The 23,192-nt window shown below is 39.1% G+C and overlaps 1 protein-coding gene and 1 non-coding gene across 2 annotated transcripts; one reads left to right on the top strand and one right to left on the bottom strand.

Annotated features, from left to right (window-relative positions):
* Nucleotides 1-14,301: 14,301 nt before the first annotated feature.
* Nucleotides 14,302-14,785, bottom strand: LOC145710783 (DDB1- and CUL4-associated factor 11 homolog). Its single transcript, XM_081788494.1, has 2 exons — nt 14,538-14,785; nt 14,302-14,491 (listed from the first exon to the last, which is right to left on the bottom strand). The coding sequence occupies exons 1-2, from the start codon at nt 14,696-14,698 to the stop codon at nt 14,302-14,304; spliced, it is 351 nt and encodes a 116-aa protein (XP_081644620.1). The 5' UTR covers nt 14,699-14,785.
* A 4,145-nt stretch (nt 14,786-18,930) lies between these two features.
* Nucleotides 18,931-19,004, top strand: TRNAI-AAU (transfer RNA isoleucine (anticodon AAU)). The gene has a single exon. It is a non-coding gene; the product is annotated as a tRNA-Ile (tRNA).
* The last annotated feature ends 4,188 nt before the right edge of the window (nt 19,005-23,192 follow it).

Below are 23,192 nucleotides of genomic sequence, written 5' to 3' on the forward strand. Positions count from 1 at the left end.
TTTCGGTCTCATGGTAGCGTTTGCTGACATATCAGAGTCGGAAGATGAGTCTTCATCGGTTACGTCAAGCTCTGGTAGACCCTCAGTATCACTCTCGACATCCAAAGAGGCCATTATCTTGCTCAAGGAATCAGCTTCTTGAGTTGCGACAATTTGCTCGAGGTTCATTTTATGCCGTGGGTGAGCAAATTTCTGCTCAACTTCCCCAGTGAAGTCGGGCAAAAATTCGACAAATTTACCGTCATTTGTCGGTTTAAAATGAAACTTTCGGTCTCTTTCGAGAAAACCCGGATCAACGAGTAAGATATTGCAAACAATGGATCGTTTGTCCGTGATTGGGATTTTTGTTGGGTAACACTTTCCCGGACAAGAGTCATAGATTTGCAATAGCTCATATCGAGTAAGATCAGAAGCGTTTTTGAAATATTCCCCTCCCATTATTATTTTGGTACTTACGTTTGTCGTCTTCTAACGGCAGCTCTCTTCGATCGTTAAGCACTTTTCACTGCAGCTCTCTTCGATCGTTAGCTCTCTTATTCTTTGGGCGTTCCGTTTGGTTCAGTCACCAATTTGTATAGGTTAGACTATTCTGCAAGGAAATAACACAACGCAACTTCAGGCAACTCTAGAGTTGAATGAAGGTTAAAAAGGGTAAAAGTTAGTTTTGGTTTATTGTCCACAAAAGTATCTCTGAGTGGTTAAGAATGAGAGTGTAAGAGGGTTTATATAGGCTTTACTTTAGCTTCGTATTCAGCTGGAACAGGTGATGGTCAGTAAGAACAGCTCGGATCGAAAAAAAGAGGTTCACAACGAGTTGTAGCAGTTCACAACGAGTTGTAGTGATTGAAGTTCAGAAGGCGTAGTTCAGATTCAGGAAAGACAGTTGAAAATGAACTACCTCATCTCGCGGCGCCGAAGGCCATTTCAAAAAAATGTAGGCGGCGCCCAAGAGCAGTGGTGAGGCGAGCGGGCGTCAGACGCGCAATTGCCTTTGGCGGAATTATGTGTTCTTTTTATGAAACGAGCAGAATAGTAAGACCTATAGGCATATTTGATCTCCAGATATTTGGCTTGAAAGGCGCTTGTAGCATTCAGGATGCTACGCGCTCGGCAACGGGCTAAAAACTCGAAAATTTGTCAGAGGCTCCTACTCAATTTTACAATGCCTCTGACTGGTATTACAAAATGAAGATTTTCCTATGCTTTATATGTTTGTTTAAGCTGGGATCTTCTAAAGAAATTTCAAGTCCCTCTACTTGTTTTCGCTTGTCAAACGATAGATTTTTATGCAACAGAGTGAATTTAGATTTTAGATATTCAAATCGAGACTTCGGGTTATTTTGCTGATATTTTTCATTGAATCCTGTCTGAAAAACCTCACAATTCTGTGCGTATACAGCTGTATCTTTCGATTTTTGCCCGTGGTCCCGAATTCTCATCAGTAAATTTTCGGATTCCCCAATATACTTCTCCCCACAATGACAGACAAAATGTGGTGTTAATACACCACATTAATGGCCTTTTCCTCTTCTGGCTTTAAGTTCAAGAAAACTCTAGAACTAAAACTAGAAATTTTTTTTTCTAGAGTTGGATTTTTCATATGTAGCTCTTCAGGTAGAGTGGCTCAAGGCGATTATTTTCCTGTATCAAACTCAAATTTTACATTTCTAGAAAAAAAATGAGAGCGTGGCAAAGTTTTGGACTTTTGGAACTTCAGTGAGTCATCGTGACGTCATTTTCGGGGACTCATCCTCTGAAAGTACTTTTTTCTGGTGTAACTTCTTGCGCTCTTTCTAGTGAGCACAAGAAACGGGGGTGCTAGGATTTCGAATCTCAACTCCTTATTTAAATTAACCTTAGGTAAAAGATTGGAGATAATTAGAGAATGAACAATTACGATCCAAAAAATGGCGCGCAGGCGCTCGTGAGCAGGACGCTCACCGACGAAGACTAAGCGACAAAAATGATAACTTCACTCACTCCACCCAACTGTTCAAGAGATATTAACATTAAATAAATCAAGTGTAAATTTACTAGGTGGATTCATTCTTATCAATTAGCAAGTATATCAGCAAGTCAAACACCTGTTAGCCGCCGGCCCACACCAGTCATTAGGAAAGCAGTCTTTGCCAGTATAGTCTATCAGGAATAACCTGTTTAATCTCTATTCGGTGACTGAAAAAACTAAGATGAGACCCCCCTCGTATAAAATGCACAGGTTGTCACTTGATGATATACCGTTAGTAAGAATGGAACAGTTATTAGCTAGGATGAGTTTTCCAAAGGGTAATAACGCGATTGAGTCCTACAAAAAAGAATACTTAAAAAGGCATGGAAAGAAAAATAGAAGCGAACCTCACGTCATAGCAATGGCACTTTATTTACTCAGTAAAAGCGAGGAAGAGCCATACAAAAATTTGTATATCGTTTTCGCAATGCCATACCTTAAACAAATCCCAATTGATCTCAATAAATTGGAAATAAAAACGTACGAACAATTTTACTCGGAAATCCCCGGAATAGTTAAGAATATTCCACTTTTCGATCCAAAACACATAACAACTACTGAAAATAACATTGGAAACGCCCTTAATTTCTTGTACAACAGACACGTTGTTGCGGGCGAAGATATTTCAAATTACCGATTTGCTCAGGATTTGACGAATGAAGAAATTTTTGATAAAGATCAAACAGTTGTAGAAACTACATACGTGAGAGATAAAGACGAAAATTTGTCGAATATTAAACTTAATGATAAAGACGAGTCATACATGAATATGTTGAGGGAGGACCTTGAAAATGAGGGAGAGGATGAGGATATAAAACCAACAAAAACTTACGGGGAGAAGGGATTTTTTAACAGAATGTCAGCAAAAGCAAAGGAAGCTTTTAACTTAACGAAAGACTTGGTAGATTCGGAATCAGGGGAATCGAATCAAGGGGATCCCGGGGAGCAAAGGGAATTTAGAACTTCATCAAGGGTGGATGGAGACCAAAATCGAGCTACGCTTCATGTAATGGAAACAGAGGAAGAGTTGAAAAATGTCCGGGTGAAGAGATTTACTGATAAAGATGATCGGGATGGGTTGCCGACATGGGTTGAAAATCAGCTCTTTAATCTTAAATTGCAAAATGGAAGTAAGAAAATTTCAGATAAACAATTTATCGGCTACATAGTGGCTGCGATTGATACAAAAACCATTTCGGAAAGGATCACTGATAAACTACGGGAGTTAGAGACCCAAGGGAAACCACTTAATATTGCAGCTTTCAAGAAAATTGTTGAAGAAGTGGCTAGAAAGCCAGATGAGCTAGTTTTGCGTGAAATCGAAATGCTCACATTTAACCCAGCCAGGGACACACCACAAAGTTTTTACAGAAGACTTGTTCGAATGGCGAGTGCTTCCAAAATGTTTCCAAATAATAAGGGACAAGCCAAATTTGCAGACATGCACTTTCGAAAGAGAATTTGCCCAAGTGACGCAGTTTTTCAAGTAATTAGTATGAATATAGTAGGAGAGGATTTAGTTAGGTTCGCAGAAAATTTTCTAAGCCAGAAGAAACTTGCGTCACTCAACAATGTGGAAATTGCACAGAAAAATGAGCAAAAGACTCAGAAAGATCAAAGCAAGAACTATAAAAATAATGGCTATAAAAATAATGGCAAAAATAACTATGGGAAGCAGAACTTCAAAGGTCAAGGAAGTAATTTACAGAACCCAGAAAGTTCTCAGAGCCCGGGTAATTATCATAATTATAACCCAAGACACCAAGTCGGCGGCGGTTTTAGACCTCAACAAAGAAATAATTTTTACGCACCAAGAGCTAACCAAGCTTGGGCACCACCAAATTTTCAGCAACAAGGCCCAGGGCCAATTCCTCGACAAAATAGACCGCCAATCGGTAATCAAGAGAGAATCTGCTGGGGTTGTGGGTCGTCCGGTCATATTTTGAGAAACTGCCCTAACAAGGAGAGCTAAGTGTGTTACCACTGCAAGCAGACCGGTCACTTTAGCAGACAGTGTCCACTTAAACAAAACAGCCAATAATCAGGACTTTTTAGGAGGACTCCTCCCTACTTTAGGATAAGATGTAATTTTTAGGAGGACTCCTCCTGTTTTGTTTTGTCTTGTTTTTAGTGACTATTTTACATTTTAATTTTTGAAAATCATAACAAAACCACGTATATAACCTTGTAAATAGGAAATATATGAAATTTTCTGAAATAACTGCTCTTTAAAAACGAACCCACGCTTTCAAAATTTTTGGGGAGGAACCCTCCCATTAGGATAAATATGTATAAAAGTTTGCCTTAAATTCAGCTAACGATAGATGGCTTTAATAACAACAAAACATGGTGTCTCTTGGATACCGGAGCATCAGTAAGCCTAATAGAAGAAAGCTTAGTTATCGAATTAAATCTTAAAAGAAAAAAAGCGGAAAATCTAACATTAAAAGGGGGAGATGGTCACGTTATATCCGAGCTCTCTGAGAAAACAGTGCTCAATCTTAAATTTGAAAAGGGAGGAAGTGTCCCGATGTGTGAGCTCTTTATAACGCCAAAAATTAGCTATAGAATTATTCTCGGGTACAATGTTATTAAATTTTTAAATATCAACTTCAAGAAATTGCCGAACCAAGTCAGAGGGATTTCAATCCACTCATTTTCCGTAGAAGCTCGAGTGACTGAGCCAGTACATATTTCTTCGCTTCAAAATTTGAAATACATTACGGAAAACAATTTAATTACGCAAGAAGATACAGTCACTCAACCTCGGTCGCGGTTTCAGATAAAGATTAATTTAAAATTTCAGAAGCTCGACCGACATAAAAAGGATAAAATGGAATTACTTCCTGATCCAGTACCCAAATTACGAGCGGAGAACATTGTTTTTGAAGGACTTAATTTACATACGGGAATTTTAACGGGTTTCAATAAAGGCGAGGGGTTGATTATTATTGATAGAAATGCTCTGGTTGGAGAGATCGGAGTGGCGCAAAGGGAACTAGCGGTTTTAAATACGCTCATTTTAACGGAGAGCTTGAGTCCCCCAGAATATAAACAAATTGAAAGCGAATTTCAAACTTGGGAAAGGAGAAGAAACGAACTTATTGAGTCCGTTGATTTTGATAAAATTATCATGGAAAAAGTAGAGGAAACTAAGTTAGACAAAATTTTTAATGAGGATGAAATTTTAATTATTCTTGCTATTCTGAAAAGATTTTCGAAAGTCTTTGCTAGATCCGATTCAGACGTTGGTTTTAACAAGAGATTCGTTGTAACATTCGAGTTTAATAAAGAAATGCTACAGCCCGAGCAAAGATCTGCTTATCGAAATCCATCGGCGGATCAAAATAAAATTTTGGAGTTCTTGGAGGGATTAGAGTTAAATGGAACAATTGAGAAAAGTAATTCTAGTTGGTCAAGCCCATCGATGTTCATTCCGAAAAAGAATTCGAAGTTGCGAATGGTGACAAATTTTAAAACCTGGCTAAATGAGTGTTTGCATGTGCCCCAATGGCCAATTCGACCTATTCGAGATCTATTCTATTCCATAGCTAGCCACATAAACGAACTTAAGAAATACAGTGAGTCAGAGATTTTATTTACATCTGTAGATTTAAAATCAGGCTATTTCACACTTGCGCTAGAACCGAAAATTCGGAAATTTACAGCTTTCAGCGGGCCAAATAAACTTTACCAATATCATATATTGGCAATATGCAAAAATGTCTCAAGGGCTAAGCCTTGCACCAGCAGTCTTTTCGCAATTTATCGCTGAAACTTTTGTTCTTCCAGAAAATCTAGCGAAATTTTTCAGAATCGAACTGTATATCGACGATATTTTGCTCATCCATCGTAAAGATAGCACTGAACAGGCACTAAGCTGGCTTCTTTCAATAATTTTGAAAAACAATTTAGTTCTAGATATTAAGAAAACGCACATAGCTAAGCGCAAAGTTGACTTTTTGGGTTTTTCAATAAATTCGATCGGAATCACTCCTCTGAGAAATAAAATGGAAGGACTTCTGAAAATGGAGTCACCAAAAACTCAGAAGCAAATTCAGAACTTTATGGGTAGCTGCAACTTTTTCATTAGATCTCTGCCAAGAGCCCAATTTTATCTAAGTGCATTAGCAAAGGAAAGCTCGAATAAAGATTTTAAGGGTAGCAAGGAAGTTGACGAAGCGGTAGAAAAATTTAAAGTCGAAATCAACAAGGAAAATCTCACGTTTCATCCGATTCCTTGTAAGGGGAAAAGTTAAGTTTTAGCGGTTGATGCGAGCCTGGAAGGTTTCGGAACAGTCTTTGGAATAGGAAAAGTGGTAGATACGGAAATCCAAGACTTTAAGCCCATTGCATTTGGGTCAGGCGTTTTTGAAGAAAAATTAAAGCTAGAATCGAGTCGCAATCGCGAGCTTATTGGGATTCAAAGAGCTTTGGAGTATTTTAAGGATATTTTATCGGAGGCTGTACCCGTAACGGTAATTTGTGATCACAAAAGTATTTGTAACTATAAGGAAAGTGAAGCGCTTAAAAAATTTCCAGTGACACGAGTCAGGAAAGCCCTTTCAACACTTTTTCAGTACCCGAATCTAGAACTTAGATATGCATCAGCGAAAGATGAAATAATTCAAATTTGCGATGGCCTATCCAGAGCAATATCAACTTCCGGGAAAATCGAACAAAGCGAGATAGTAGAGTGGGTGGGAGGAGTCCTCCCAAGTGAAAATCTTAACCATTTCGAAGTTCTTCAGGACTACAAATACAGGCATCTGTCTGAAATAACTCTGGATTTACAAGAATTGAAAAATGCGCAGGACGCTGACTTTTTTTGTCAAGAAATTTTTCGTTTGAATAATAACCAGACAAATTGGAATATTGGACCTGATGAATTCCAAGAAGGGGAAGGAGGAGTTTTGATGAGATTTGACCATAGAAAAAATCATTTTTGCTACGTTATTCGGGAAAAACAAGCAAAAGAAATACTCATCACTCTCCATATGTCCTACGGGCATAGTGCGGAAGCCGCGATTTCGAAAAAACTGGAAGTTGATAGAATTTTCATTAATAATAAAATTAACCTGATGCGAGAAATGCGTGCTAATTGCTATCTTTGCGCGTTAAGGCAGAAGCCGCACAGAAGTCAGCCAATAAGACACATGACATTGCCGATTTTTCCTTTTCAGAAATTTAGCTTGGACCTTTTGGTCTTAGATAAAAAATCGGAAACGGCGCCATTTGGAATGTCATTCTTAGACGAATTTTCAGAACATCTCGATATTATGCCAATTTTGCATAAAACGTCGAAATCAGTTATAAAAGCGATGACTATTTAAATTTTCAAATATTCACTTGGTCCGGGAAACTCGATTTTGCGTGACGGAGGATCCGAATTTAGGAGCGACGAGTTTCGCATTTTTCTGAAAAAATATGGGATAAGGCATTCAAAACCAACGGGATACAATCCTACTGCCAACCCAGTTGAAAGGGTGCATAAAATCTTTAGGAGACATTTAGAAGCGTGCAAAAGTTAAGCTGACGAGCTAAACATGAATGATACGGAGAGACTACAGCTAGCTCAAAACAGTTACAACTCGAAGCCAAAGCAAAATTTAGGTTTTAAAGCTCTGGCAGAAATTTTATCGGGACAGCCACAAAATCTTATTGTTAGGCCTCGGACGTAAAAAATCATCACCACCAGCCGGTCGTCACACGGTAACAAGAGTAGGCTCATTCGAAAGCTCTTGAACAGGGCTTTCTGTTGGGTGTTTCCTGGTTTGGTAAAAAAAATGGTTTGGTAAAGATCATGGTTTGGTAAGGATCCTGGTTTGGTAAAGGTTCCGAAATCTTACCAAATCAGGATTTTTACCAAACCATGATTTTTACCAAACCAGGAAAATTCGCTGACAAAAATCTCAAAAATCAAAAACTGAAAACATCGACTCTAATGATTTCTACTTGACCCCCCCTCTAGACCAATCTTTGAAGAATATAATTTGATTTTTATTTAAATACTATCTTATCTTGGATCAAATTTTATTCTAAAAATAGTTCGGCATCCGAAAAGTTCTTCTTCGCCTCTTCAAGCTGCTTTCTCAGCGTTTTGCTCTTTTCTCGAATTTCCGTCTTTGCTTCAGGTTTGGAGCTGGAAAACCTTCTTTTTGCTTTGAGTCGCCATTTCGTTGATTTTCCCTGTTTGACGATGTAGTACGAACACGACGGATTGCTTAAAAATATTATTATCTGTGAATCACTGTCAAAATGCAAATAATATTTGGACCACGGTCTCTAGAATCAATATGTCATGCGTTCATATTTTGAATGTATATTAGTTTGCATCATGTCTATGCAGGAAGCAAATAAGACCGGCTGGGTCGCAAACAGTGCACAACGCAAATGGCCAATCGTTAAACCTATGCAGGAAAGATAAAGCAATATTATTAGTAATAATTTATTACAGTCTACTATACAATCTACTACAAGTAACCACTCGGAAATTGATATTTATCTTCCATAAGCTTTCAAAGTTCCAACAAATACTTGATGGCTCATATAAATGCCCATTTCTTGTTTCTATTCTACCGACGACGAAAAACGGAGCTATACGTTTTTTTTTCAAGATCGAAAACATGCTCTACGAATATCATACTCAACTGGCCGATTTTTTAAAAAGTATCCTTTGGAACAAAAAAGGAATCGTTCTGATAATCATGACACTTGCTTTTAATTTGAAAAATATGACTTCATATTATCAAAACAAAAAAGCAAAAAAATATACGGTACGTGTCTACTGCAAAGCAAAAAACAGAGGATGCACGGCAAGAGTTCACCTTGAAATTATATGTGCAGACCCGACGAGTCCCGAGTTTTGGAAGACTGACAATTTCATTGTCTTGTCCGCTTCAGGAAAGTTCAGAAAAATAGCTTACAAGTACCTTTGATAACTGAGATTTGATTAATTGCTTCCATTTTGTTGATTGCTGGTGATTCTGGAAGCAGATCGATTTTCGGATTTGAGCCGTTGTAAAATGCTGTCTGTTGTCTTTTGCGAGCATGCCATGCATTAAAGTATCCCCAGACAAGAGTTCTTTCTTTGCTTTAGCGTCGGCTATCGCAACTTTAACCTCTTTCTCGGGCTCAGCAACTTTAGCAGAAAGCTCAACCTTATCACCAACAGCAGCAAGTTCCTCTGATCGAGTTACTTTCTGGTTGAGCGATTCGATCTTCTCTTGGAGTGGAGTTGTGAATCCTTCAGCGTTAGCTGAATCTTTTCAATTTCTTTTTTTCGCCGCGAATTGGCTCGGTAGATTTGACTTCTGGAATTTCTTTCAAGCTTGCAAGCTTGCTTTCTTCGTCGAAAAGTTTATAATATTTTTGAAGCTTTTCACGCATCAGTTTCCACTCCTCCTCATTCTTGGTCATTTTTTGAGTCTCGAGCTAGAAAAAAAGCTAAAAAAAGGAAGGACATTATCTGTTTATGCCATGTTCTTGTACTGATTCTTTAGCTTTTCTATCTCCACTAGCGTCCTTTTGAGCTCGTCCTTGTCCTTTTGCAAGCGTTGAACGACTTCATCAGACGCTTACGAGCTCTTTGCAAGTCGAACTTCGCGATTTAGCCTTTCGACGTCCTTTTCGAACTTGCGAACGACGCTTTCGAGCTCAATAACTTTGTCTTTCCACTGTCTTTCCGCAAGATCTCTTCTGGATCGACTTCACGCTGCTTCTCCTCCAACGAGCGCTTGGCATTTTGAAGTTCTTTGACCTCATTTTCCAAGAGTCCGATCTTCTCATTTTTCTCAAAGATCTGCGTGTCGAGCTCACCAAATTTTCGTTGAAGAATTTCGACTTGCTTTTCAAACACGCCAGAATCTTTTTAAGATTGGGCCGAAGAAGCTTCCGTCGCAGCGAGCTTGTTTTCGATCGTTTTTCGCTTCTCAACTTCTACAAAAGGGGTTAAAATTGATTCGATAATGCCTTTTAATACCTTGCTCGTTGAACTCGCACGCTTGCTCCAGTCGCTTTCTGAGATAATCATTCTCGATCTTCGTCTTTTCTTTTCCAGTACTGGACTCCTGAAGAACTTCGTACTTGACCTTGACTGCTTCCAGTTCGTCGATCGTCTTGAACAGTGTTGCGCGTTCCTCATTCAGCTCAGAGACTTGGATTTTGAATTCTGTCAGCTGAGCATTCTTCTCTTCCAACTCTTTGTTGAGGCTTTCTTTCAGCGGCTCATCTTTTTCGCGGGCCGAAGTCAATTCTTCGATCTTTTCTTGGAAGCTCTTGAACTTCATCGCGCTCTGCAGAAGCATCTCTTCCTGATGAGCCTTCTCTACTTTCAGGGTTAATGATATTTGAATGTTTGAGGTTTCTGAGGCAATCCAATTTTGACAATCCTAAATAATAACGTTATTCCTTCTGAACTCTAAAAGACTGCCATTCTTCGACAAAGGCAACTAAAGACTATATGACGAAACAAAATGCCGCCGAGAAGAAAGCTGCCAAAAAAAAAAGCCGCTGAAAAAAAGCCGCAGATAAAAAAGCCGCTGAAAATAATGGCGCGAAGCAAGAGGCGGCCGTAAAACTTGAAATCAAGGAAGAGAAGCCTCGCCTGCCCGAAAACTGTGCTGTTAAATTTGAGACGCTAGAGCAGATGCACAGCGACTGGATCAGTATTCTTAATCAACACAAACGCAACCCGATGAAGCGAGATGTCGAGAGAGCGCAAAAAAGGGAAGATGTTTGTCTGGAATTTATCCAGTTGGAATTTACGAACACGAACAGCGTTGTAAACAAACTCCAAGCAAATAGGAATTCCTATTATCGAAAAAAACTGAAGCTCGAGAAAACTGATCCCTTCGAACAAGGGGACTATCTTGGATTATATCGCTGGCGGTGCAAATTTGGAGAAGATTTTAATCACGAGGCATTTCGGAAGTTCCTTATTCTTGCCACTGACCATGATCTTTCTTGGATGGCAAAGGCAACAATTTTGGCTGTAGACGGAAATTTCGCACTAGTCGATGAGCTAAAGAAAGAGCTTGGAATGGGTAAATCAACGCAGCTCGTGATATTCCAGCAACCTATGCGTTGGTGCGAAACTCAGACAAAAGATTTTTGTAGTGGTAGAGTATACGCGCTCTTGCCTGACAAATCTCAAGAAACGTACAAATTGCTCTTGGAAGGATTAAGGTCCGGTTTCATAAGTGAAAAATGCTTACATGTTAGTGAGGTCTTCTTGATCTTTGTATTTGGAGTAGAGATTTGTTGCTATTTTGCTGAAGTCTTCTATGCTTTTTACACAATATTTCCGCCGGTATCTTCTGGAGTCAGGCTGTGTGTCTAAAAAGAGATTTAGTTGAATAGAAATGATGTTGATATGAAGCCTCAAAAAGTACTGTTACGTCTTTCGATTGCCTAAAAGGAATCTCTTTGGATATGGAGAGTGGGTGGATTTCCGCGTTCAAGAATTTTTTTGGACCGCGAGTCGACCTGTACTATTGCCAGTGGCACATGTTCGAAGGAATTTTTCAAAATTTATTTGCGTTTTGTTATTGCAGCTTTCAAACCTTTTTTCAGATCTGAAATATCTTATCTTGATCACGAAATGCATTTCATACAATTTTTTTTGAAAATTAATAGCCTTCAAACGATATGCCAAAGGTCAATGTGGTTTAGGAAAAGTTTGGGATACTGAGGAATCGTTACGAGTGCGTCAGTTGGTGTATAGCCTTGGTTACTTGCCGCTGGAGGACGAAATGGTTAATCAATGCTTTCTTTCTTTGCTTCAAGAAGAAATAGAAAAATTGGAGTTGAGCAATTCTGGCTGGAGAGAATTCTTTAATTACATTAAAGACAATTATTTGGATTATGGCGGTAAATACTCCCCAAAAGGAAAGGTTGAAAATGAGAAGCAAACATACCTCTTTACTAAACACGATAAGGGCTGATGTAGCTTTGTAAAAGTAGTCAGAGACAGCCCAAGATGAATTAACGTTGAAATCGTCCAGGAAGGTTTGAATCGGCGTTCTCAAAGAACTCTTGAAAAAAAAGTTTTCTTGCAGCAGTTGATTATTGGTCTTTTACCTGAGTTATGAGGGTGTTAGTTGTGTACAAAATTGTAGCGAATCAAGTAGCACATAGGTCCAATAGGATCGGTAGGAAAGGCGGCCGAGATCTGAGAGGGGATCTCTTTCCAGCAGCGCCTCGGAATCAGAATCGAAGTCGTCGTACTCAATAACTGGATTTTCCGGATCTTGATTTTTCCTGTTGAGCCAGTGTATGTGCAGCAGGGCTGGATATTTTGAAATCAGCAAAAATTTCAAATCAATATTTGTGTGAAATCTCATTTCTATCACAAAATTTTGCACCATCTCAACAAATCTCAAATCTCAAATTATTGCAACACCCTCGTCATAATTTTTTCCAGTCTTGAGATTGCTGAGATCTCAAGATCTCAAATCGCAAAATTTTGCAAACCGCGCACGGGCCGCGGATAAAGTTTGCGCACTTAGAGCAAGACATGTGATTGGTTCAGATGGATCTGAAATGCATGAAATTTCAGAATCTCAAATCTCATTTCATTGCAACGCATGTATCCAACTCGCGCCATTTTGTGAGATAATTGAGATCTCAGCATTTCAATGTCATTTTTTTGCAAAATTGAAAATTGAGATCTCAGACAGAAAATTAGCTGAGATTTCATTTTTGAAATGGTTGAGATGATGATTCATGTTTTTTCGGGGTTTGAAATTTTTGTTGATTTCAAAATATCCAGCCCTGATGTGCAGAGCTGGAAGGTCGCAGCGCGGGTCCACGAACACGTGCTCCATGAAATGCGGAAGAAGCTTTTTGTTGAAAATGTCGTCAGAAGAGCAGTGCAGCTCGTAGTCGCAGCTTGTCGGGCGCGAACCTTGCTGCACTTTGGGGAAGCCGGTCAGAAAGTCGGGAGTGACATAATTGTAAAATCCATTTTGAACCTTGAACTTTTCCTCCAACACTTCTCTGATCGCATCGTGCAAGTACGGCTTCGTGTAGGTTATTTTGATGTACAGTCTTTTTTCCGTAGTGTAGCCGTAAAACGGAGTCCGCCAAAATGGCTTCAGTTTTCCAAGAAATTCGCCTCGTACTCTTTTTAGTTGGTTCAAAAGCGAGTCTTCCATGATTTAAAAAAGCTGTTTTTTCGGAACCGTGCATGAGGCGCGCGTCGTTTTTCAAAAGCTCGAGGACTGCGTTTATGTCTCTTTCGAGCACATGCGGATTCGTTGCAATGTAGAAATAGGGAGCAGCAAATAGTATCAGCAGTCAATCTTGTACCGACCGAGTTGTATGCGGGCTATGTATTTTATCTGAAGAAACTTTTAGTGATCGCTCTTTTTTTAGCGAAAAAACCTTGGTAATCGCCTCGTTTTCCTTTTCTAGTGGCGGGAAATCTTTTTTTATTTCAGTAGCGGGATCCATGTCAGACAGAAGCATCGAGACGTGATTGAACTCGTCGTATTTCCTCTTTTTGTTTCTCGTCACCATCGACTCTTCTTGCTGATCGTTTGACGATGCCACGTTGGAATCTTTTTTTCTTGCTCGAGCTTCTCAACTGAAAAATTAAAATTTCAACTTCGTTTCAAGTTCCAACTAACCCAGATAATTTTAATTACAGTCTCTATTATACAGCTAAAGCTATAAAAACAAGGATGAGGCGTGTCTTACCTAGTAAACATTCGAATATCCCAGAGTTTGTTCTTCCGCTGTTTCTCAGCAGGAAACGATTACGCTATCACCTCCAGCGAATGCTTAATAATCGCTAAACTTCTCAAAGCACACGGCATTCAAAAAATGGTTTTGTTCTTTCTGACTGGCGGTGAAAACAGAAGAATATGCCCTTTAAAAGTGAGCACACTTGTATCTTCTTCATCCACTTCAACAACTGTATTCTGATGCCCTGTGGGAACATAATCGTGTCGGTAGTCCCAGTAGTCGTCTGCGATTTGAGAGGTGAACTTTTCCGTCGCCTCCGGTCTAAGCAGACGGTTTGTCTCTTATGAAGAAGTTAAAGAAATATTACCTCGTAAACATTCGAATATCCCAGAGTTTGATCGCTTGATCTTTCGCTGATGTGAGTACAGTTCTTCCATCATGCGCCGTATAGATGTACGCGATTCCGTCAGCATGACCAGCAAAGTATCCAACAACTCCCTTTTCTCGTTTGTTTCCAAACAAACGCATGTCTCATCAGGAAAGGATTCCGCTATCACCTCCAGTGAATGCCAAATAATCGCTAAACTTCTCAAAGCACACGGCATTCAAAAAATGGTTTTGTTCTTTCTTACTGGCGGTGAAAACAGAAGAATATGCCCTTTAAAAGTGAGCACACTTGTATCTTCTTCATCCACTTCAACAACTGTATTCTGATGCCTCGTGGGAACATAATCGTGTCGGTAGTCCCAGTAGTCGTCTGCGATTTGAGAGGTGAACTTTTCCGTCGCCTCCGGTCTAAGCAGACGGTTTGTCTCTTATGAAGAAGTTAAAGAAATATTACCTCGTAAACATTCGAATATCCCAGAGTTTGATCGCTTGATCTTTCGCTGATGTGAGTACAGTTCTTCCATCATGCGCCGTATAGATGTACGCGATTCCGTCAGCATGACCAGCAAAGTATCCAACAACTCCCTTTTCTCGTTTGTTTCCAAACAAACGCATGTCTCATCAGGAAAGGATTCCGCTATCACCTCCAGCGAATGCCAAATAATCGCTAAACTTCTCAAAGCACACGGCATTCATGTCGTAGTCGTTCTTCTGATCCAATTTTTTGAACGCTTGGAGTTGCGCTTTCGAAGTAGTTTTTCACCTCGTCGATGAAGCAATGTTTGAAAATGGACTTGAACGAAATTGGGTACCCAAGAACTCGGAAGCCAAGAAAGATGATTGCTTGAACATCTGGCAGGGAAACTCGCTCATAATTGACCGAAGTGGTCTTTCTCTTGCGCTTGAGCTTTTTCACTCGATTGAGAGCAACTTGAGCTTCAGGTTCAGAATCGGAAGAAGTGAATTCGAAGTGAGTGTTGTTCCCGGCCGAGTAAATTCCAAGTTCGACGTCTTTCGGCGTCTTTTTGTACTGCATCGGATCGTAGCTCGTTTTTTCGAGTCCATTGAAGCCGTCGTTCTTGATCGCTCGGTACATGTGCAAATCGCGGTCGCGGAAGTTGACCGGGTTGGAGTCGGAACCAAAGCACAACAGTCGGCCGCTAAGATAGGTAAACCACATTTCGCGCAAAAGTAGAAGGATCTTTGAAGAAGTAGATTCATCGAGCTGCAACTCTCGGCAAATTGAGAGGGCTTTTCCTCGGAGAATTTGCTGTAAAGCTTCGATTGTCTCGTAAGCTCTTAAGTTTCGCATCGATCTTGGCCTGCTTCTCCTGTTCTTGTTTTGCCTTGTTCTCGTTGGCTTTCAGTCGTTGTTGCTTTTTCTTTCGCATGTATTCTTCTCTCTGCTTGGCAACGTGAACTGATTCATCTCCGACGACTAAAAGCATCAATTAATAAGTTTTCAAATTTTCAACCTTTTAAAAGACTGGTGCGGCAATAACAAGCGAGTTCAAGAACGCAATGAATCGATTACCAACAATTCCGTTGAAAATGAAAATAGTATATTGACGCAGTCTGGTCATAGAAAAAAGCCGAATGCAGAAAATTTTATCTCGCGATTGTATAACCACAAATACAGTAACATGCAAAACGAAATGTCGATTATGGAAGGAAAATCAAAGCTGCCACTTTACAACAACCACGACCTCTTAAAGAGGTTTACTAGAGGAAACGCGCTCCGCCGCCTTCACCAATGTACTCGACGACTATGCGGTTCAATATACAGTCTTACGGAAGCGGATATTTTGAATGTTCAACGACATATTCGTAATGCATGCAGTGATATATTTAACGCAGACAGTATTTCGACCAGTGCCCTTATCAATCAAGAAGCATTCATAGCCTACATGAAGAAAATTCCTAACGACGTGTATAAATCGAAGCTCGAAAAACAGTTAAGTTATATTGGTGATCCTGTTTTCAAAAAGAAAAAAAAAAGAAACTCAAAATTTCGAAGAAGATGATGAAATCAAGGAAGAGAAACCTGACTCGGCGCAACGAAAAATCACAGATTTCTTTGGTAATAAGTCTGGAGCATTTGTCAAACCTGCCAAAACTGATGTCGTCGACGAGCAAAAAGATCCAAAAGTCGTCATTCTCCATCCAGATCCTGAGCCATCGGTCAAATCGACATCTGAAATTGGGAAACTTAAGTTATCGTCTGCTTTGCAAAAAGAAGTGAATCGACATCTCAAGAAAAAATTGAGAACAAAAAAGTCGAAGGAAACATGTATTGCAACGATAAATGGCTATGACTTAAGATGTGAAATTTTTGCTGATCTAAAGCCGAGAGTTGGCCTGAGCGACAGAATAATTGATATTTACTCGAGTATCCTGGAATCTGAAGCTGACAAACTTGGAAAATCATTATTAATCAAAAGCGCTCTTTATTTCACTCAAATTAATGCTGGGATGCCATCTGGAGCTTCAGCGAATCCTCATCTTTCAAACGAAATATATATGCCGATAAAATGCAGTACACGTTGGCATTGGCTTCTGTTACGAATCATTCCTAATACGAAGAAAATGATCATTTATGACAGCTCAATACTCGAAAGTCTAACTGAAGAAGTGCATAGAGATTATACTGACATTTTCTCGACAGTCAAAAACCGTTATCTGTATGCGTTCAAATCCGAATGGAAGGAGGAAATCGCTGATTGTCCGCAACAAAAAGCAGGGACCAATAATTGCGGATGTTATACACTTATGGCGATGCGCTGGCTTATTTTTGATGAATATAACGAGGAATCGATCACTCCGCGAGAAAACTTACGAAAAAAAATTGGAGAAGAACTTATCGCTGGCCGTCTTCTTTTTTAAAATTTGTATCTTACCTTATTTTTTGTCCAGTAAACAGTCCGATTCTGTCGAGTAAATTAGCGTTCCGTTATCAGCGCAACAGCCTCTTAAATTTGAAATAAATCCACTTGATCATCAATAGCAACGAACCTAGGCGACTGGGCTACAGAATGAACCTCTCGTAAGCTCTTCAAGTCGTAGATATTGATCTCGCTTGCTTTCATGTCTGTCCGTAGTTTCTCAGCTGGAATTGTTACTGGAATGATAGCGAGTCGTTTAGAGAGATTGGTACGAGAAAAAATGACGGTTTTGGAGAAAGTAGCGATGAATATGCGGAAGCTATCAATTGCGATTGCAAAAATAGCTGTCGATGTCGAAAGACTTCTGAAAATATAGTCAGATCTGTGTGTCTCGATATTGAGTACCTGTAATTGTAGCTCCTTCCCTTCTTCATTCAGCCGCCAAAGTCGAATTCTTCCATGCACGTCTGCAGTAAACAGCTCATCTCCTTCCATAACCATGTCTGAAATGCTTGCCCGTTGTCCGTTCGCGACCAAATCAGTGGTAAAAACACTCTTGTCAGGAAAAACGGCAAGGATGGAACCAAAGGTAGTGCCGACAAAAACAAGACGGTGGCTTTCTGAATTTTAAGAAAGGTTGATCCATCTGGATCACCTGAAAATTAATAGAAAAATGATAATTGTTAAAAGAAACAAAAAATAATGAATAGTAAAGAGGAAACAAATGAATATATCGTGATCTTCTTATATTTCCTCTTTTATATTCTTCATTTTTCTTCTCTGATCTTGAATTCTGAAAGAAAAATGGCTTTGCGAAGCCTCGCCCAATCGGAGCATAGCCCGCCCGAATTCAAAAATTTTACTTGATTTCGTGAAAAATCAGGAAAACTGAATATTTTGCCTCAAAATTATTTTACTGACTTCAAAAATTATTTTAATTTTAAGATTTTATGCGTCGAGAGGGGGGTTAAGTAGAAATTGTAAGAGTCGATATTTTCAGTTTTTGATTTTTGAGATTTTTGACGGCAATTTTTCCTGGTTTGGTAAAAATCATGGTTTGGTAAAAATCCTGATTTGGTAAGACTCTAGAATCTTTACCAAACCAGGATTCTTACCAAACTATGATTCTTACCAAACCAGGAATTTTACCAAACCAGGAAACACCTTTCTGTTGGGCTTATAAAAAAACTGGGCCCTGTCCTCCTTTTTCGAGATATTTGATTTTAAAGGTAAGCTTCGAAAAATATTTTTCAAAATGACTCGTAACAGAAAGGGAGGGCCCAGTTTTTTTATCGGTTTAATAGAAAGCCCTTATCAAGACCTTTCGAATGAGCCCCTTCATGTTCCCGTACGATGACCAGATAGTGAAAATCGTCTTTTTTACGTCCGAGGAGACACCATAAAGGAAGGTGATGTAGTAATTGTCGTAAATAACAAAACTCTTGGTCATGGGAACGCCAGTACAGGGCCGTATCTGGTTTTAAGGAATAATAACGGGGCCGTAGAGATAGAACATATGGTAAATGAAACCAGGTGCATCAGGAATGAGAAAATGATTCGCAAATTGTTCATGACTGAGAACATGAAAGAGGCTGTGCGCAACCGCGCAGTCCGTCTCAGCGACGACGGAATTTTTATGATCAACGACAAGCAAGCCCCAGCGCCACTCGATCCAAAAACAGATCCTTTTGAACCCGACCAGTACTCAAATATTCACCAGAGAGCAACCCAAAATTCACAAAACAGAATCGAACCCAATCAGGGGTCTGGATTCGCTTTGCGAATTCGCTCATGAGCGAAGCGAAGCGAAGCGAAGCGAATTCACTTCGCTTCGCTTTCGCTTTTTGTAATTTCAATTCGCTTCGCTTCGCTTCGCTTCGCTTTCGCTTTTCTCGAACTCGACGATGAAAATGTTGCCTGCGAAGAGCTCAAAATGAGATTCTAGGGCGAGCGCCTCAGGGCAGTGGCCGGTTAGCTCAGTTGGTTAGAGCGTCGTGCTAATAACGCGAATGTCGCGGGTTCGATCCCCGTACTGGCCATTATTTTGGAGGGTGAGATTTGAAATCTCAGATTTCAGTTTTTAACAGTTTAACATTTATTATCAGTTTTCAGAAAATCATAACCAACGGTTTCGGATTTGTGCAATTCGTAGATTAAAGCAATCACTGTTTCATTATCAATTAATTTTAAAACGCTGGAGGATACAAATCATTCTGGTTCAAAAGAGAAATCATTTTACTAGATAACATTTGTTTCGAGATGCAGGGAGCATTCTTTATATTGCTTCTTATCAATCTTCTTATCTACCCCTTATAAAAATAGATCGAACCAAACCAAAAAAATGGGTAATTCGGGACTCGATCCCTCAGCGTCTGGGTACAAATCCTAACGCTTTATCAACCTAACCAACTCGCCGTACTGCCCTAGGGCGCGTTTCCGCTTATCACTTTTCATTTTGAGCCCATTTTCCTTCTTGATAATCACCGACCGTTGCAGGATAATAGAGTCCATCTTTCTGTCTCCTCGCAAGAACTTTCGTCTCTCGCAGAATCGCCGAGGAAGTGGGTACGTGATTGATCAGCTTTTTTACAGTGGCGTTGTACGCATCTTATCATTGTTTTCCTGTTTAACTAGCAAATGCCTGATCTTTACCTTTTGCGCCCGGTTGACAAGTTTATGTTTGCCCAGAGTTCAGAACTTACAGCTTTATCAAGTTTTCGATTCAATACAGTAACTGCTCATAAGTACAGTTGTGTCAACCGGGACCTGTAACGTTGACGACCTGGGCGGGCAATACAGTGGGTACAGTAGCAATCGGTCCCCATGGAGTTTGCTGGACAAAGATTTGACGACCTGAAGTTAAAGATGAAGTTTTTAGCCTTGAAAACAATGTGGATTTATTTCAAATTTAAGAGGCTGTTGCGCTGATAACGGAACGCTAATTTACTCGACAGAATCGGACTGTTTACTGGACAAAAAATAAGGTAAGATACAAATTTTAAAAAAGAAGACGGCCAGCGATAAGTTCTTCTCCAATTTTTTTTCGTAAGTTTTCTCGCGGAGTGATCGATTCCTCGTTATATTCATCAAAAATAAGCCAGCGCCATCGCCAGTTCTTGAAATGGACGCTTTTTCAAAGGTTAAATATTTCCGGAAAATTTTCGCTTTTTTTCGCTTTTTCGAAAAATTTTTCGCTTCGCTTCGCTTTCGCTCACAAAATTTTGATTCGCTTCGCTTCGCTTTCGCTTAAAATTTTTGAAAAATTTTCGCTTTCGCTTCGCTTTCGCTTTTCATTTTTGGCCAAAATCCAGACCCCTGACCCAATAATACGCCATCGAGATTTCATAACCCCGGATATGAACGGAATCTTAGACCGAGGAGAATAATAAATAATCGAGAATGAGGCTTTTTCACCTTTTTCTTATAAAAGTAGATGGACAAACATTTTTTAATAATGATACTAACACGTTGACGACGATTTTAGATACTGAAGTTTTAGTAACACTAGATGCAAAAGTTGTAGATATAAATGCTCATTTCGGATTTCCTAAACTAGAAACTAAAAGCCAAGAATTGATGTGTATTAATGATACTCACAGACCAAATTTGAATTTAATTATTGCGGATAAAATTATGGATAGGTTAAGCGGGAGCATCGGAAACGAAAATGTTTGCCAAGAGAATTATTGTGAAAATTTAGCTGAAAACCACTTGAAAAAACGAGATTCAGTAATTCAAAAATTCGAAAATTTTCTAAGACCCTCGTCTCACTCGAATTTAAAATTGTTGAACAATAATTACATCGATAAAAATCATCATAATCCAGTTAAAAATCGGACATTATTACCTGGCAAAAGAGTGAGCGATTATGAAATATTTGGCATAATTCAGAGTACTTTTTCTGAAGGCGACGGTGAAATTATTCCTACTGAAAGTTTTGTTAACGTGCTCCAGGATAAGCTGAAATTAACGGTTTCGCCAAAGGTGAACCTGAAATGGGACGAGGACTTAAAAAATTGGCTATTGGGAAATATTTTGAATCCTTTTAGCGTTGGGAAAGAATGCATTATTGGGGCAAATGCAATTCTTATAGAACTTAAGGGGGTCATCACAGAAATAGGAGTTAATATAGGCATAGGCGCGAGCGAGTTAGAATATTTTAAATCCCCAGAAGGACAAGCTTTTATGGAAAATAATTTTAAAATCAGAATTGCACTTTTTATGGTCGATGAAAATAATCTTGAGAAAATCAAAAGAAAGGAGAGTTATAACCTAATGGGAAATTTTTGTAAAAAAACAATTTATAATTATTTGGCCATAACATGCTCAGACCCACTTAAGGGAGAAAACGTACCAATTACAATGAGATCATTTCTAGTGGTTTCATTTGATACAACCGAAGAAGGATGCGCCAAAATAACGGAAACATTGGAAGGCAAGCATATTGCGCCACCAAACGTATCGGCAAGATTGTTTCTGAATTCGAGAAAACGACGTCAGATAGGTATTGCACTTGCTGGAGCCGCTGCGGGGACTGGGTTAGGATACATCTTACATAAAATGTGCGAAGGTGTTACGTCCAGAGGCGAGAAAAGAAATTCGTTAGTCGATCTATCGGATAATGACATTCAGAAAATTAAAGACCTAGAAATAGCTAACGGAAGGGAAATTCTCAAGCTTGAGACAAGTTTTTGCGAGATCCATAGAAATCGAGTCCGTTTATTTTACGATCAAATTGCAGAAAATATGGTAGATAAGTATGTGGACACCCTTAATCTAGTTATTTCAAAAATGGATTTTAGACTGAAGGAATTATTTGTTAGACATTGCGAAGCTTTAAATCCAAAAATGAGCCCGAAAAACTGCTTAAAAATATTTAGCAAAGACCGTATTTCGATGAAAGGATTATTTAAGGACGAACTTGAAACTTTTAGTCTTATTATAAAAATCGAATTTCGAGTGCCGATTGTCGTTTCGCATAATGTCCATAATGAATTAGAAATTCTACAAGGCGCGGAAGTAGTGGGAAATGATTTCCATCAAATGCAAATTCCAAAAGGCCATATTATTATGTCAAAGTCTTCCGTTCAAATTGCGCCCGAATGCAAAAAGACCGAAAATATTCTTGATTGCCCTCTAGAATTATTAAAAGACGATAATGATGGCGCTAAATGCGTGGAATCCCTTATTTTTGGCAACAGATCGACGGTATTAAATTGTGAGGGAAAAACAGTAAGACAAGATTGCCGTTTCCAAATTGGAAAGGATGGAGCCCTCCTTTCAACAAAAACCAGTGCTAAGATAGTTACGGGAGAAAGTGACCTGATGAAAACAAAAGTTCTCGAAAAAGGCACACATCTTCTGCCACCTAAAACGTTTAGCACCAACTCGGACGTCCTTATTTTATGTGATAGAAAAAGTCTTGTTATTCCGAAAAACTATTACGCTACAAACTTCGACGTTTATTATAATTTAAGCTCCCACACAAATTACACATTTTCGCCGGAATTAGAATTTTTACCAGGTACAGGCAAAATTGAAAAATTTATAAAAAAGGTCGAAAATGTTAAGGGGATATCAACGATTTATAATCCAGTTTCATTTTTCATCATTTTGATCATTACAATAATTATATCACTTACGATACTAAAAAACTTGCTTGTTTGTCTCCTAAAGACAATCGGTATGTTTTTTGGACTTAAAATAAGATCAAGGAAAAAGCATAAGATAAGAGCGCACTAAGAACTCCAAATTCATTTTTAACAAAATCCTGACCTTAAATGCGCTATCAATTTACGCCATGTATCGAATCTTTGGTTGCGGAGGAGTCCTCCCAATCAACGAAAAATATTTTTTAATCGCAATCCTTTTATTCGACATAATTTTACTCAAGGCTCGCTTTTTCAGAAACAGCGATGAATAACTCTGGTGCGCCGCGAACTGCGCCACAAATAAACCGTAGCCAATCACGAATCCTTATTTTGGGTGGAATCCTCCCGTAAAGTAAATCGTCAAATTTTTGAGTTACGGAGGAGATCTCCTTATGTTAAACTGCGTAGAAATTCCGATGAAGTTCAAACTTCAAAGACCTACCCAAAATAGATGCGGTAAAACAACCTTTTTCTCAGACTACAAATTTAACAACCAATTAGGGTCGTTAGCGTGGGAAACCAATTATCTTCGACTTCAAACAAAATGGCAATTAGCATATAAATTTAATGGTTACA

This window comes from Oikopleura dioica, chromosome YSR, assembly GCF_907165135.1.
Source record: "Oikopleura dioica chromosome YSR, OKI2018_I68_1.0, whole genome shotgun sequence".
NCBI classification, from domain to species: domain Eukaryota; kingdom Metazoa; phylum Chordata; class Appendicularia; order Copelata; family Oikopleuridae; genus Oikopleura; species Oikopleura dioica.